Raw genomic sequence first — 17,876 nt, forward strand, 5'->3', positions numbered from 1 at the left:
GACAATGATTTAGGGAACAATTCTGTCAAGAGGTTTACCAAAAATCAAGATAGAAAGGGCCTTATCTGGAAGGACTTGCTGGTACACTCTTTGTCTAATGGAGCTAGTCTCAACATTCATGGGAAATCTATAATGTTTTTTAGGAAATCAATACTGTCAGAAGCATCATCAGCTTAGACTGAAGCAACCAGATAGTACTCAAGAGCCAAAAGGCCTTTGTATGCTCACACTTCTGCAGAACAGAGCTAGGCTGAAAGATACACATGGTTGCAAGTGAAAACTGGCTTCCCTGGGAGTAGATGAGAATTTCTCAGAGAATGAAACCGAAGCCTTGAAGGTGGAACCAAGATCTCTAAAACTCAGGCCCAGGACTGAGTAACCGTAAATCCAAAACAACTGCACAGCTGCTCTGGACCAGTGAGTCCCTGATTCCTTTTCTCCTCTGGTTGTCTTAACCTGTCCACTGTTTATCACAGGTGTCCGTGATGGGGAGGAATAACTTTCCTCTGTAGTTTTCTTGTCTCTGAACTCAAAGAATCTGTACTCTGAAAACTAAATCTAAAGATCTTCCCTCAAACAAAGGCATCATCAGTGAGACTAGACTTGGAAGATGATATTCTTGACTTTGAGCTGATGCCACAAGGAGCCTGACTTTGAGAGGCCCTGAAGTGGGAGGATGTTTTGAGTGGTGGGATCCTGTTCTCACTGGGGACCCAGAGAATGTACAGTGATGGCCAGCCTCAGAATGTTCCCCTTTCCCCATGGTTCATTTCCTTTTTTTTTTTTTTTTCCTTGTGCAGCCCTCTTCTATACCAGAGAGGGCACTGTAGGAATCTGGGGTGTTGTTGCTGGGATCCTCATCTTCCCCTCTTCCCCTTCTTTATTGTACTGAGAGGTCAGCTGTCACAGAAGCAGCCTGTGGGAAAGTTTGCCTGACAAAGAACTGAGGCTTCTGCCATGGTTCACATCAGTTTGATAGTTCTGCAATGAAATGCGGATCCTCCAGCCCCCACCATGGCTTTCCTAGTCATAGTTATAATAAAGAAAAGCACCACCACCACCAATAACTTGACCCTTCAGTGCTCATGTGTTCCAGAGGCAGAAGAATCTACATTACAGTCTCTAAAAAATTTCACCCCTGATGGCCAATCATGAAAAGGTTGCTGTAGTTGTGGCCCATCAGAGGCCTAGAAAGCGGTGGCTTTAGCATGGAAGGAATGAGGGAAATGAAACTTATACATGTATAGTTTCTAACCTTTAACCTTTAACAGGTGCTGCCTCCTGGTGGTAAGACAGCACCACTATACTATGACTTGACTATAGTTAAAAAAAAAAAAAAAACCAACCAAACAAACAAACAAACAAAAAAAAAAAACCCATCAGGGCTGGAGGTATGGATCAGTGTGAAACATGTGCTTAGCGTGTACAAGGCATTGAAGCATATCCTCAACACTGCAAAAAGTAAAACAAAATGATCCTCAATGTGGAAGATTCAAGGAGAAAAAGAGAGGCATCCAGAAGACCAGCAATGAAGCATGAGATTTCTACAGGGTGCTCCAGCTGGTGCTCCCCAGTGATAAAATTGGGGTGAGAAGGTGAGAGCTGTGGTGTGGCAGAAGAAGCAGATGGTGACTTGCAGAGGTAACTTTGCCATTGCTGTCTCAACTGGTCCCAGAAGCTGTAGATTTACAGTTTCCTGCAGATTTTGTTGGGAGCTTGAATTGGCGCAGTGTTCTTAGGAGCAGTCTTCTTTGCCACTGGGGCATTCCTCATTAGACGTAAGAGGACAAATGTTCTTGTTTAACAGTCCGGCCCCCAGAGGGGATTCTGGGATGATATGCAGGCCTAGTGGACGAGCACATTTTGGAGCACAGAATGCCTTCAGGGGAACATGGGGATAAGATGAGTCCACTCCTGTGGACTTGTGTGTTCCTCAGCCAACTTAATGAGAAACTAAGGGAAGAAGCTAAAATAGAATTTTTTTTTTCCAGGAAGGATTATGTGAGATTTTGTGGCCAAGCAGAGTGATTTTGGGTCTGTGATTTCTTATAAAAGACTCCTAGAGAAGTGAAGTAAGATCCAGAAAATACTGACTTAATCAAGATTATACCCCAGAGGTTGGAGGGGGAATTTAAAATTAGAATTCCTGTCTTCTTTTCCTATATTTATTTGTTCAATACCAGAGGCTTTTTAATTAGCATAATGGATATTACAATTATTTTTAATTAGTAAAATGAGTGGTGCCTAAAGTATGTGGCCTGGCTAAAAAAAGCAGCACCTATATTTGCACCATTACATAAAGAATGGAAATATAATATAATAAGAATATAATTCATGCTCCTACACGTCAACTCCTAGGTTCACGTACGTGATTGTCTTGCCTCAGCTTCTTAAGCAGCTGGGACTACAGGCGTGTGCCACGTTTCTTCACAACAATCTAGTGCTATGTAATGAAGAGCTCGAAGTCCTAGGAGCCTCTGCTCTTAAGAATGCCTCTCAGGCCCTCTAATTCCATTGCCCATTTGCCCAGCCAGTCACTGAGGATGCTGCCACCTGATCCAGCTAGACAGTTGAACCAAGGTTCAATCATCATTGTAGATTCACTTGAGGCAGATAATCTTATATCCATGTTGGATGAACCCTCCATTCAAGTTGCTTACAAGGGCCCTAAGAGACTACAAACTAAGGGCTTTCCCAGACTAACACAGAAGTTTGTCTCTCTGTAAGTGTACTTGCTACTCACCATTTGCCGGTGTCTCATCATTCAGCCTAAATTTTGTTCTCCTTGCAGCAAATTCCACCTATAAGAGGGGTTGGTTATAGGGATCAGGGGGAGATCTATTTATTGTTTGCACTGGCTTATAACTACTAGAGGCTTTTAGTTGCTCCAGGGAAGATCGCAATGGTTGTAATGTCCCCATTTTGCTTACCTGAGCACAGGAAATGAGGCTAGCAGTGCATGGTGACTCTTCTCAGCTCCTCTGACCAACTGTGCCCATTGCACTGGTGGGCTGGGGACTGCAGAAAAGATCTCAGCACTGCCTCCTGGTGGTAAGACAGCACCACTAGCTGCTGTGGCTGGGTGTCCGGAAGACCCAGAAGAGCAGCAGGGAGGTGATGGACCGTGCTGTCCTGCCACGGGAGGCCACTCTTCCTGACATGTTGGTACCGAAACTTGTGTAAGAATATTCTGGAACTTTCCAGAAATAACAGTGAGTGTTGAGGGACCCATGAGCCAGTTAAATACAAAGAAAACTATTGTATCAGACTGCATTTATATCCGGTGATGTTCAGAGAAAATTGAAAGTTAAGTTCTTGAGGAAACCTTCTTCAGGAGGTGTGGAAAGATGTTACTGGCAAAAGGATCCCAAGGAACCATCTTCTCAGGACTAGGGTCATGAGGCCAAAATGGTAAGGAATAGAAAGGGAAGCAGGAAGGGTCTGGTGGCCTCCTTTCATAGCATGTTGAGGGAGACAAACCTGTCCACTCCAGTTTACCATGGGAGAGAAACACAAGAGGAGAAGAAAGGACTTGACTGACCCTCAACCCCAAGTGGCAGGTCCTTGAGATTGCACACTGAGAACTTGCTTCTGAGGAAGAGTGGGTCCATGAACGCAGATGTGGCTGGTGGGTGAATGTGGGTTCCTCCTAGTGAGGAACAAGTCAGATGACTCACCTAAAAGGTCAGGCCTGAGAGACTGGATTCAAGAGGGGTGTACAATTACTCTGGCGGAAAAAGCAAGCCAACTGAGGGACTAGAAAATTTGTGTCCCTAGGTAGGGACTCCATGGCTCAAGAGTACATCACTGCAGGCCTCAACCAGGTCCAACATTGCTGCAGATTTGGGAGCTGAACAGTCACATCTCCAGAGTAGACACTCAGGCCTGAGAGACAACATTGCAGCCTACGGCACTGCAGCCACTCGGCATTGGGGTCCATGCCATGAGGTTCTCACTGGCAGATGCTGAAGAGTCATGAAACTGTCTTAAAGGGATTGGACAGCTCCACTTCACTCTGGCCCCAGACAACTTGCACAGATATAAATATGTTTGTCAATATTTTTAGATCAATAGGAAAAAAATCATAACTCCTTCAATGAACAACCATATCAAGCGAGAAAGCTACTTTCCTCCTGTGGAACCGTCTGCTAGTCACACAGAGGGTCTTGGAACCCCTATATGCATGAAGCTTTTTAAAGGTACCTTGGAGATCTTAATGTCATGTATCATCAGACTGTCAAAAAGGAGGGGGATTTTGTTGCATTTGCCAAGGCATCTTTATTGAACAGTTCAGATCATTAACAAAGATAAATTAGAACAAAGAAAATAAGATATTGTTCTTTAATGTAACACACATATATCGCTTACAGTACACCTTCACAAGGCAAGGAAATACAGCCAGATATTCCTCCTACATTCAGAAATAAAAATATACACGACATATTCGGTCACCACACAATCCACTTTTAGATTTGATCTGCATGAATGAACCTCTTCAGAAGGACACATTGGCATCTGTCAGCTAGGGTGACAGCAAAATGCATGTCCAGTTTCTCCACTCAGGGGTTGCCTATGTTCTTTTGAATGGGTGGTTGCCTTGTAGAACCATGGAACCATGCCTTCATGGAAGCTGAGACTATCCATATTTAGGTCACTTACAGAAACACCTCACCAAAATAGGACAAGAAGACATGTGTGATGCTTCTAATTTGAAAAACTGAAGATTTCAGGCTACCGAAGGACATAATTGGAATCTGGAACCCAGTGTCACTCATCTGTTTTCTTGTGTCACCGAAGGCACTTTGCCATTTGGAAATTAAGTTTTATTCTCAAAAAGATCATGGAGGCGTGGATGTGCAGTTTGGTGGTATAGCTTGTGCCTAGTGTGTGTAAGGTCCTGGGGTCCATTCCCAGAATAAAAGAAAGGAATAAAGGAAGGGAGGGAGGGAAAGAAGAATGGGGAGGGAGGAAAGAGAAGGCAGGCAAGAAGGAAGGAAATAAGGAAGAAAGAGGAGAGAAGAGAGGGAAGTAGGGAAGGAGAAAGGAAGAGAGAGAGGAAGTGGATAGCAGGCAGGAAGGAAGAATGGAAAGAAAGACAGAAGGAAGATAAGAAGGGAGAGAAGGAGAGAAGAAGAAAGAAAAGAAGGAATGAGGGGATGGAGGGAAAGAAAAAGGAAAGGAAGTGAGAAAGAGGGAGGCAAGCAGACAGGTTGGTTGGCTCTTAGAGGAATATCATAACGAAGAAGATGGACTACATTCTAACTTAAGAAAAAGAATAAGTGAAGAAAAAAATTAAAAAGAAAGCACAATGTCTTCGCTCTGGAGATACTGAACACTGAGCTTCAGCCTGTGTGGCCCACAGAGATGGCAGAGCTGAGCCTAACATCCACAGCCCACAGGCCCCTGCCTCTCCTCCTTGCTTATACTTTTACAAGTAAATTTTCCAAGCGAGCTGGCCCAGAGCCCAAACTAAAAAAGCACATGTATATAGATTGGCACCCCTTGTCCAGGCGAGGGAGTAACAGGGAGCAAGAAGGATGCAGGAGGAGAAGGAATGAATTAAGAGCATAACTCTCATTTCCTTGGTATAAAAATTCATTTTTTTTTATTCCAAAACAAGAAAAATTGACTCTTCTAATTTTCATAACTATTCACATATTCTTCAAAACGTCAAATTACACATGCCTATTTACATTTTAAAGAAAGAAAATAAATTAGTATCAATTGGACAAAAAGCCACCAAAAATAAACTCCTGGATCTCAACACATATGTGTTACCTAATTTAACCTGTAAAGCTTTGCTCTAAGCTGTCTTCCAAAAAATTTTTAATGAAGCAAATGGGAGCACGAGCCCTTTTTCTCCTTGTTCTTAAATAACAACTGATTCTGATTAAGTGTTGGTGTCTTCCAAATTCTGAACATGGACACACTCTCTCCACAGTTGCTTACAGGCTATTTCTTGCTGAACAGCAAGATTTGCTGGTGCTCCTCCATGAGCTGAAGAAAGTGGCAGCTTCAAGCATCCGGTGGAACAAAGCCTCTTGTCCATGAAGAGGGTGGAGGAGAATACAGCCCCTCCAAATCTCGATCACCCCCCTTGGAAAAGTTGATGACAAGAGCTGTAGAACAGCCAGCCCCAACTTCTGAGTCTGCACCGGCATCTGGTTTGATCTCCCCAGGCAAAGCTAGACTGATCTTCTCCTGCACCACAGTAACTCAGTCTGTAGTCGTCAACTTGGTGATGGAACTCATCTCAGCTCGCCTATGAAATGCTCCCGCTGGCATGGGGCTACCTGCCTTCCTATCCAAATGTGCAAGCTTAACTGCGCATTGGAAGATCCACTCTCAAAGCAGTCTCCTTTCTAAACCTTGAAAAAACAAAACTGAAAAAACTGAAGCCATCATGCCCACTAGCTGTGGGGTCATCGTGTGGATTCAGGTGGCCAAGAAATTGTGCCTGTGTGCGACCTAAGCTGTCCTTTCCACATGTGACAGGACCAGCCAATGTGAGTTTAGAATGAAAGCTGCATGTCTTGCCTAAGATCCCTTCCTCAGGCCGGAGGAGAGTCCATGCCCAGAACTGAAAATGCCCTTCTATGTAGGGTTTCCAACCAGACTCTTGTGTCCCATTTAGCATTTGAGTGAAAGCCAGCCTGCTGTGGTCAAGGAAAATTAATGCATGAACTGGCTTGTGTTTTTCCCCCCATACTCAGGGAACAGCATCAGCTAAGCATAGCACAGTAATAGAACATTGAAGTCAGAACTTCTCCTGCTCGTCCCAGCTTCTGTGTGTGTGTGTGCCTTTTCTTTAAAAGAAGGAGGAGGAGGAGGAGGAAAGAAGGAAAGAAAGAAACATTTAATAGGAATATTAAAACCAACCTTGGATGAATGCAAGGGCCAAAAGAAGGGAAGACGTGCCACAGCATAAGAACGCTGGCAGGAAGAAGCAGATGCTTATGGCGAGCGCAACAATAAAATGGATACTGGCCTTCACTAAGTGGCACTTACTTCCCCTTCTCTTCAGAGTCGGGAATGAAAAGACTATGAGGAGCATTAGTCATTGGTGGGCATGCCGATGGCTGTGAGGGCTTGGCAATTAGCCATGGGCCACTAGGTTATACTTACCCATCGATTTATGGCTAAATTGTGACATCAATTTATGGCTAAAAAGAAGGCATTGCTTTGCTGAACTAAATACGATGACTATTTGGAGATGAGAGGCTGAATGTCAGTGGAATAGTACTTATATCTACTCTGGAGCAGATGTCAGTTAGAGCTCTGAATTTGTGGCCAGCCTGGCCTACACAGCAAGTTCCAGGCCAGCCACGGTTATACAATAAAACTCTGTCTCAAAAAAAAAAGTTTGCAACCCAAAAATTAGTTTTGCCTTGCCCTTATAAACATTGACCCCCATGAGAATTTGCAGAGTTGTGAATTTGTATAGCTATGATTATTGGTCATTTGAGCGTTTCAGTTTACCCAGAAGCTGGAGAGCCATTGTCGAGTCACCAACCCTGGAGGCTGAGCATTGTCTTTCCCCAGAATGCACAGATCCATCACCTCCTGGTGTCACCTAGGGCTTGAGGGAAGCTCTTGACTGTCTATTTAAGGTTGTCATTTTAAAGACTAACTACAAATATACTCTTCCTCAAACCAATGCATTCAAGGGAGATGAACTTGCCCAGTAGACCAGAGCAAGGAACACTCTGTAAAACGGTGTGTTATGAATCTGAACATGGAATCAGCTACTGGGTAGAAACTGTTGCACTTGAGAGAGAGAGAGAGAAACAGAGAGAGATTTCAGAATACATGGAAGGTGCTATATGTGATGGCTCTTGCCTTAGAAGCCTTAAGTTCCAGCAATCGAATTATGCATCAAATTCACCCCATTTCAGACCACATAGAAATGCAAATCAAAGTGTCCAGACCTTAGAATGTTGCTGGTGATACAATTGCCCCCCTAAGAAGCACAGTGTAATGGCTGGAGGCCATTTTCTCTCTCCAGATGCATCGTCCAGACTTTCACATCTCAAGCACTGCTCTGGTCATCTGAGAGACAGCACAGCATGCCTGCTACCCCACTAACATATCCACAACGAAAAGCAAACATCGAAGCGCAAGAACCCGAGAAGGCAGAGAAACATCTCCCCCTCTGTGCACTGAGTGGGATGTGGGCATCTGCCTGAGCCCCTGGGGAGCAGCCCTGGGTCACCCACTGAGCACAAGAGAGCCTCTCCAAGTTCAAGTTCAAGGCTGCCCAGGCTATGGCTGCCAGTCAACACAGGGGTCAAGGCACCAGAACTGCTGATTTTTCCAAAAGCCTTCTCAAAGCAGCAGCAACCGCAGCAGCTTTCCTGCAAAGCAAACAAAATACCAATCTTGTTAATTCAGCAGGACTTTAAAATTGTAATTAGCTGGTTGTGCCCCGTAGGAAAACCACAGATGACTTTTCATAATGTATGTGTGTACGTGCGTGAGACAGAAAGAAACCGTTTGACAGACTCCACTGCACACCAGGGCTGCTTTTTTTTTTAAGTCCCTGTGAGTATTTTAACATTATTTGCAATATTGAAGGACAAAGCTCTCTTTGTTTCATTTGAAGCATAGCTACTCCTGTGCTGTTGTCATCAGTCAGTCCACGGTCAACCCGACTTCAGCATCAAAGCGAGCATTTGGGCCAGGCAGGGAATTTGCTCACCCATCATATCAGTGTGTGTGTGGGGGGGGGGAGAGTGTTCCACCAACCCTCCCACATTTGCCAGAATCCACAGAAGCCAAAGTTCCTTATATAAAGTAGCACAAAATTTGTGTGAAACCTACATATGAATCCCCACATGTTTAAAATCATCTCTCAGTGACTAATAGTGGCAGCAGTATAAAGCTGTGTGAATGATTGTTCCCCCCTGTTTAGGAAACTGTGGGCACAGTTAGCACAGACACAGTTGTTTGTTTTTGTTTTTGTTTTTGTTGTTGTTGTTTTTTCCTCCCCAATATTTTCTATCTACAGTTGAACGTGTGGTCAGAGCCACACAAAGGTAAGGGCGTATGCACACATCTGACTGAGGCACAGAGCAACATCACAGCCCTTATGCCTGAGAGATGAGAAAGGACCCACACCCAAGGCTGAGAATGATGAATGGACAGCGGCCGGGCTGCTTTTAAAATCGCTTCATTGGTGCATCAAGAAACCTCTAATGACTTGAAAAATATTTATGTGCCTCAATTTACATCGTGAGTTGCACCTTATTTGTAGGACCCACATCTTTTTGTTTTCCACAAGAACAATCTTTAACCAAACCACCAGATTTTTTAAAAAAAAGATGCATTTATTTATTATTTATACAGTATTCTGCCTGCAGGTGAGCCTGCACACCAGAAGAGGGCACCAGATCTCACTATAGATGCTTGTGAGCCACCGTGTGGTTGACTGGGAATTGAACTCAGGACCTTTGGGAGAACAGCCAGTGTTCTTAACCTCTGAGCCATCTCTCCAGCCCAAACCAACAGATTAGGAAAAAAAAAAATTATCTCAAATTTACTTTCACTCATAGGATCTTGCCAGAAACCTCATTCATCTTCTGAAAGTGGGCTTGCTCAGTGTTGACTCCTACCTCCATACACATGCTCCTCTTTCTTTCTGTGTGAGGCAGAGCACTGAACCCAGGGCTCCGTGAACACTGGGAAAGCACTATGCCAGTGAGCTGGAGCCTCTGCTCTCTTTTATAGATTTAAAATTTGAGACAGGCTTTAATAAGTTATCTGGCCTGACCTTGAAGTCATTCTACAGACCAGGCTGGTCTGGAGTTGGCTGTACCGAGTTAATACTTTAAATTTAACTTTTAATTTATGAATAGAGGCTTGATGCCCGTTAAGCATGAGACTGGGTTCTACCTCTAGAACTGAGAATAAAGAGAAAGCAAGCAAAAAATGAAGCAGGCAGATTGTGTCGATCTGAGACCATTCTTCTTGGCCTGCAAGGAGACCCATGAGCCAAGGAGATCTAGAGGAGCCTGGGAAATGGAGGCAGGCAGCCCACAAGACCTTCAGGAGACAAACCTGTCTGAGCGCAGTAATTCCAGCAAAGAGTGTACCCAGCTGTACAGTATGACCAGCTCAGTGCTTCCGTTTCTGTCCCTGCAAGGGCTGTGCTGTCTTCCATCACAGTGGGTTCAAAGTGACAGCTTTGGCATGGAAGGATTTTACCTCCTCCCACCACCATTTCCTCTTCATTCTTTCCCCCACAGACCCTGGCGACAGGCCTGCCTTGGAATGCAACCTCCTGTCACCCAGTGCGTTCATTCCCACCAGGCTTAAAAGTCACTCCAGTACTCTCTGTGGGAAGGTGGTTTGTGGCAAACCCTGGGGGTTTGTGGTGGCTGGGGACAAAACTGCTTCTAAAGGAAGAGTTTGGGGAGAGGAGAGGTGGGACTAGAACTGCCTGGTTGCTCTGGGGCCTTGGCTGTTCACAGCTCGCAGTGCAGGCTGTGGCTGAAAGCTGTCACTTAGGCTTGGGGCTCCCGTGGGCCCTAAAGTGCTCTGCTTCCTCCCACTTCACTGCCTTTACAATTTTTGACAAACAAGAATGTCCTGTATATGTGAATCCCGAACCTTCTCCTTGACTGTCCATAGATTCTTAAATAAATGACAGACTCTTAACCCCGACACAGAAGGCTATGCATTTTCCAAGCCCTGGCTTGAGCCTCTGACTATGATGTGCTGATTTATTCCCTTTCCTTCAAGGCCACTGAAAAGAATATATCCTGGCAGATAGACCAGCGGAAACCCCTGGTCCAGAAAAATACAGATCAGAATAAAAGATTAAAACCAGTTAGAGTTGGAGTCCTGGCTCAGTGGTAGAGCACTTGTTTAGCATACCTATGGCTCTGGATTTGTCCCAGGCACCACAAAATGGGGGTTGGGGAGGGGGCTAGTTGCCCATTTCAAAAACAAAGCCCTGTGCAGCTTTTAAAATTTAGCTGCAAGAATGAGTGTGTGCTTTCTCTCTAAGATTAGGGAGGTATCTCCTTCAAAAAGGGCTAAATTTTGGTACTTTAAGTCTCTCTTGGTTGGCTCCCTGTTGCTTTAGATCATTACTGGTATAAAAGAAGGCATACATTAAAGCCACCCCTTAATAATTCAACAAGAACTGAACACGGGGCCAAGAACCCATATCTGAATCTGCGTGGAATGGTGTTTCTTGGAGTCAGGAAGCAAAGCCAGGGTCAGAGGCAGCTGCTGTGTCGGGGAATGCAGGCTTTTGCTTCTAAAACAACAGGGCGTCTCACTCACTGTTTTCAGGCGAAGGGTACGTAGCCTCATTTTGTTCTCCCGGGTGTCACCCACTGCCTCTGACATTACACAACTGTAAGGGGTAACCCGAGACGGTTTCTATGTAGTCTGGAGCCCACCTCGGCTAGGAAGTCTCAGGGCTCTGCCTGTGCTATCTCAGTGGTCCCACTCTGCAAGCGGAGGTGTGGGACTATCTACAACCCACACAGCAGGAAACCGTACTTCCTCCACTGGGACAAGGTAAAGTCGGAGTGAAGAAAACACACTAATCTAATTGGAGCCCACCAGCTCAAAGACTGCCTGCCTGTTTCCCTCAATATCTGTGTAAGAAATACCCGATTTCCCTCTAACTCCACTCGCGTAAGCAATACACAGACACCACGCAGACAACAGTTCCGAGACACATTTCCACGACGACTGCAATCTGGTTTTCCTGGGATGCAATCCCAGTTATTCCCCAAAACAAATGTAATTTTATTTGTTCCCATGGGAGGAGTTGGAGAAGGCTTGAGACCAACCTTTTGAATAAGGCTCCTTCTGTGAGTTATTTGGTCGTGAGGTTCTGAGCAGCAGAACTGCAGTTTTTCTAGGAAAACGAGAGACATTAGGGGAAGGGTTAGAACAGCTTTCATCAGCTTCTGACTTACAGTAAGAGAGCATGTGAAAAACTGATAATTTGCCGATGGGTTCATGGTCCTGTCCCTTCCCCAGGCCCATATGCTAAATAAAGGCTTAGTCTCTAGCCTGTGGTGCTACTGGGAAATGATGGAACCTCTAATAGGTTACAGGGGGCATGACCTTGAAGAGGATGATAGGACCCTACCCTGTTCTTCTCTTCTTTCTCTTCCTGGCCACAAAGTGAACCCTCTTGTTTTATATCTCCACAGGCCCAATAGCAATGAAATTATAACTGTGATGTAAAATTAAAAAAAAAAAAACATATCACAAGAACTTCATCATCTCTTATATTTGTTATAATGATGGAAAAATGACTGACAGTCATTGTGGGCACTGGCCTACGTGCTCTATCGTCCACTGGGAGAACAGCAGGATCTGTTAGATTTGAGAACAGGAGGAAGGGGACAAGGAAGTTTTCTTCTAGGCGAAAAGAAGCCGCATCATCCTTGTTCACATTTATTTCTCTAGCTCCAGAGCACCAAGGGATTTTGTAGGAGGTACCTACTGAGTTCTGATAGTTAAGAGGGCTGTTTCTGGTGGGAATTTGTTGTGTAAGGTCAGGGACATAAGACAGAGCAGAATTACTGTGTCACTTAGAGCCTATGCCAAGAGGCAGAGAACTTCTAGGCCTCCATTTCAAAGAAAGAGAAACATGTTTCTTAAAAGAAGATGGCATGTTCAACTGATCAAAAGCGAATTAAGAGCTTTCAAATATAAAACAATTAAAAGGGATAAATAAAACACAAAATACTTTAAAATAAAAGTTAGGTCAAAATGATAGTTTTGGATCAAAATTAAAAATTTATTTTAAACAAACACATTTTTTTTTTATTTTTGAGAACATATAAGATAGATTACTTCAAAAGTAAACCTGCAAAATATTGGTCTCAACAGGTTTCGTATCCCTAATCCAAAAAATCTGAAATTTAAAATGCTTCAAAATCTGAAACTTTTTGAGTTCCAAAACCACAACTCATAAATACAAAAGCCCATGCCTCACCTTGTGGTCCAAGTAACAGTCAAAAAATGCGGGCTCACTGAAAACTCTGCACTGTTTCCTGAAGACTGTGGGCATAATGTGTATATGAAACAAGGGCATGCCATGCCAAGGTTGGCTCCCATTCTTAAGAGTTCTCATTGTCTATGCAAATATTTCACAGTCTGGAGAGAGCCAAAATCTCCTCTAGCCCAGAGCGCTGTAGATAAGGGATGCTCAGCCTCTGTTTCATTGAAAAATAAAATGTACTGGTTGGATATAGCACCCAGGAGCACTAACCCTATATCGGATTGGAGTGGGTCTAGAAACTTGCTCCAAGCCCTTCCCACCCATCAGGAGAGTGATAAAGATTTGACAAGACACCAGCACTTCTCTGTCCCCGCTTCAGTGTCCTTACCTACGAAATGGGGGTAGTAATAATGCCAGGCTTATAAGGTCAGTATGAGAGTTACACGTGTCGATCTTTGTAAAGCAGCTGGATTCAGTGCCACGTGAGTATAACTTTAATAATGACAGATTCGTGCAGAGATCTTAAAATTATTTTCTTGTCATGTCTATTTGCCTCGGGTATCACCAGTTGAGTGGCATAATGAAAAGGTGATTTTTGTAGTTGTGATCACATGGTTTAAAATACTTTTAAACACTTTTTAGCCTGGATAGTGTCATTAATTCCTTGCTGTGGTTTCTATATTGTCCTGACATGTCAAAGTGTATTTAGACTCCTGGTTAAAAATACATCGGTGGAAAATGGGCTCAAAATAGATTGGTCTCCCTAATAAGCAGTTTATGCAGTCTGGGTGAGGTACTGGCTAGGTAATAAGTCTATTTTTATTTGGCATCAGTACCAATTATCAAGGAAAGGTATATTCAGACACAAATAAAACTCAGTACTGACACCGAATTTAGATGTAGATTTAATTTCAATAAAATGTGGCTGTGGAAAAACTGAGAACCTGAGTTTGCTGGTCAGAAAGAAGTTCCTTTCCAAACCCCAGGGAGTGTGTATGATGAGGAGAGCAGGAGGAAAAGCAAGTGTGGAGACTATGTACTGTCCCAAGCATGGCACTAGCCACCCAACGAATGCACGCATTAGAGATATTCTCTTAAGCCAGAAGCAGAAGGTGGTGATGGCATACTGACTCCCTGTTCATCTATCCTAGGTAAGCAGCCAACGTGTTGAGTAAAGTTATTTAATGCAGAGCATCTGCCTTTGTGTTATCTCTATAATCCATGGCTATATGGAAGGGAAAAGCGCATGAGGCAGAAAAGCCAGTTAGAAGGCCATTGTAGCAATTTGGGGAGCAGGTGCCCCAGAACAGGGAAACAAGGCATGAGAAGAGCTGCAGAGATTCCAAAATACATAGAACATACAAGGTGCAGAACTTGGAGATTAATGAAGTATGAGATGGGGGATTGAGACAAGAAGGAAACAGGAGATACTCATGAGCTGATTGGTGCCACCTAATGGGCACTCTTCGCTGGAAGGATGGTTGAAAGTGAGGTAAGATGGAGATGACTTTGACTTAGGGCTGAGAAGACCCAAGTGGAAATAGCTAGGATACAAGTAGACATGTGAATCTGAAGTTTAGAAATGAAATCTACGCCACAAAGACAGACGAGGAAGTTGGAATACAAAGAATAAGGTGATGGGAGCAGAGAGAGATTCCCCCTAAGAGATTAGCTTAGTATGAATTCAACTGCACTCAATAAATACTTGTGTCTTTAGTTTCCAATAACAATCTCTTTCACATATGCTCAAACATATACTCACACCAAGCTGAGTATTATTATTAGTTATATCTGGTGCTCAGAGGAGAAAAAAATATGCAAGATGAATAGAGAATTTAGAATTCTGAATTTTGTTTTGGGGAGAGAGTTCTCCTAAATGTATATTAGCATATCTTCTCCAAACTGTGTTTTTACAAACCCCAAGCCATATATCTGTATATGTGTATGGGTTTTGTGGTGCGGCATATTTTACAACAGATGCAGTCATTTCATAATGCTAAAAGCAATCTATGAAACGTACATAAAAATATAACATTAATATCTCAATAAAACGCTTCAAGAAATTTATTTTTAGTACGAGATTTGAGGCTGTGAGCAAAGACATTAGGAGAAATCTCATTAAAGGCTGTAGCCTCTGAGGAGACACACAAGTGGGAAAGAAAGAGGAAAGAGGAAGCATGGTCACCTGTGCACTCAGTCTTGAGTGGAGCTTGTAGTCTGATAACCAGGGGTGCTTGAGGGCTTCGCTGGCACTTATTCTCCAACTAAAGGGAAATTCAGAAGCATGTTAGAGGGACACACCAAACAATACCTCCGTCAGTAATCCGTCTCTGACTCAGGTCACAGGTTTTAGTATTCATATTCAAGCCTGTCTTATGGAATTATTTGGTATGACGATGTCCAGAAGTGACCATCACCTCTAACAACATTGGTAACACAAGCAGGACACTTGTCAAATTCTTATTAGTATTGAATGGTTTTTTTTCAAATATAAGTAATTATTCTGTGATATGAACTCTTAAATTGAACTCTTAACAAACCATTGAGAAACAAATGCACATTTCTTAGTTATAATAAAATGCTACAGTGATTTTCAATGAATTCAAAAACCATTTATATTTGAATATGGCTGTTAACAATGAAAGAGTTTTGAAGAGTTCAGAACCGGGAGAGTTACCACAATCATACTAGAATATATTAGATTACCTTACAAAGAAACAATATTATTTTGGAGATGAATAAAGGTTTACAAAATTTGAAAAAAAAAAGTAACATAAAGAGTAATAAAATTCATATTACAGCCTAACTCTAAAATTTCTAAGCTTACTTAGTGTGCTGAGAAACATCCCATTGAAATAACCTTTCATATTAAAAACTGAGTGCTGCTATATGAAATCTGCTTCTGCAGAACAGTTTCGAGCAGTCATGGAGCTTCAGTGTTGAGGATTACCTCACTACAATTGCTTTATTAGATGCCAAATATTAAAGTCTTCACTTGCAATGAAGTTACTGAGAAAAATCACCATTACAGGACCCTGAACATGCAGATGTTATTAAAATCTCCTCAGCCCCACCAGCCTCACAGGGTTCTTTTTAGTACCCTAAGGTTTTGCTGTTGGGTTCCCTTGATCACTTCGAGGGGATGGTGCTGAGAGATGATTACTCCTCCACGCGAATGAAAAGTGTTTAAAATTTACTTAGAGAGTTATTAAGATTGTACTCATAACTGACTTTTAATAATATTTCAGGTTCATTTTTTGCACTCCACATCTTTATTTGATGACAGCGATATTTGGCCCGAGTTTCATCCAAGTGTTGGCTTAAAGGCTCTTAGGTGCTCATCTGTCAAAATGTTATCTGATACTCCTTGGCTACTTAAGAGCCACCGGACTGTAGGAGTGGGAAGGACTCAGACGCCAGAGTCCAGCAAACCTGCTTCCAGCTCTGCTCAGTACTAGCCACGGGGACTCCAAGGCTCTCAGCCACACTTTCCTTACATGAGACTGTGATACCTTCTCCAGACACGACAGGAGTATCCAGAAGTTAAAAATACACAGATCCCACACGGACATTCAAAGTAAATACAGAGTTTTTCATCCTCCAAAGTTTAAAAAAGTTGGCATTTTCCCATCTCTGTGTTGTCTAGGATCCATAAATGTAAAACAATAACAACCTTGCCTGTTATTGTGCCTAATAAAAGTCAAGGACAAAGAAATTAAGTTTCTAAACTGCTCCTCCCACCACCACCGACACTGAGGCTATTATTCAGCCAAGTTATCTCTTCCTTTAGAGCAGCAGTTCTCAACCTGTGGGTCACGGTCCCCTTGGTAAACTTCTGCCTCTGAAAAATATTGACATTGTGATTCATGACAGTAGCAAAATTACAGTCATGAAGTAACAATGAAAAAATTTTATAGTTGGGCCTAAATGCTACAACGACAATAAATTAACTGTACTGGCTCTGAAGATGTCATATAGTTTAGATAGAAAGCCATCTAAAGTGAATAATCAGTGTCCTTCCCACTCTATGACCCTAAGCCCAAGCCCCTATATTTCAGTATCACAGTTGTTCATCCACTGAAGTTTAAATTAATGTGTTTTTAGCATAAGAGGAAAATACAAGTGTGTATGACAGTTAGAGTGTGAGCTTGAAGAAAGATCAGCTTACATTTAACGTCATTCCTGCCCCTTCCTAGCATAGGAACTACATAATATCTTGTCATAAAGCAGTCATAACAGAAACTTCTCCCTCTTGGAGCTAAGGGCTGTGATTAAAAGAAATAATGTCCAAAAAGCAGATAACACTGTTTGGCCCATAAATGTGTATAGACATGAAAGAACTAGGGCAGGTCACCTGACGCCGACCAGAAGGGCCTGCTTGCTGCCACTTCATTACAGAATTCAGAAAGAGACAAGTTTTGCAGCCACTTCCAGCCTCGTGACTGAAACAGTCCTGGGCACGAGTAGACTGGGTCAAGGAGTCAAGCCTCATTGCCTTCAGAGCCTGCCCAACATCATGGTTGCTGCTGAGGGAACGGGATCTACTAACTCCTTGGTTCACACAGCATTCGACCAGCCCTGTTCCTCCCACATGAGGTGCTCTTGGCTTACCTCTTCTCCTTAATCAGGAGCTTAGAGATGAACTCCTTGGCCTCCTCTGAGACGTCCTGAAATTCCTCGTCTTCTAAATCCCACCTGCATGCCAGGATATTGGTCAGTGTCTCTGCGTCATTATCGCCCAAAAAAGGTGACAAGCCACTGAGTCTACAAGACACAGGATTCAGGGTGAGTATATTTTTAAACAGTCTTGAACCCCTTATAGGCAGGATGCTTTTGTCACTTAAATATAAAAGCAAGAAAACAGCAGTAAACTATATGTATATAATCCATCACTGCCTCCAGG

The 17,876-nt window shown here is 43.1% G+C and overlaps 1 protein-coding gene across 1 annotated transcript in view; it reads right to left on the reverse strand.

The window, feature by feature from the left end:
* Positions 1-4,303: 4,303 nt before the first annotated feature.
* The window catches only part of Mylk4 (myosin light chain kinase family member 4), a 76,534-nt gene continuing 62,961 nt past the window's right edge, over positions 4,304-17,876 (reverse strand). Inside the window, exons 12-15 of the mRNA XM_021653668.2 lie at positions 17,585-17,737; positions 15,159-15,237; positions 11,808-11,875; positions 4,304-8,354 (exon numbers count right to left, since the gene is read on the reverse strand). Coding sequence (XP_021509343.1) covers positions 11,834-11,875; positions 15,159-15,237; positions 17,585-17,737 — 274 coding nt within the window. The 3' untranslated portion in view covers positions 4,304-8,354; positions 11,808-11,833. The remainder of the gene's footprint in view (positions 8,355-11,807; positions 11,876-15,158; positions 15,238-17,584; positions 17,738-17,876) is intronic.

This window comes from Meriones unguiculatus, chromosome 19, assembly GCF_030254825.1.
Source record: "Meriones unguiculatus strain TT.TT164.6M chromosome 19, Bangor_MerUng_6.1, whole genome shotgun sequence".
NCBI lineage: Eukaryota > Metazoa > Chordata > Mammalia > Rodentia > Muridae > Meriones > Meriones unguiculatus.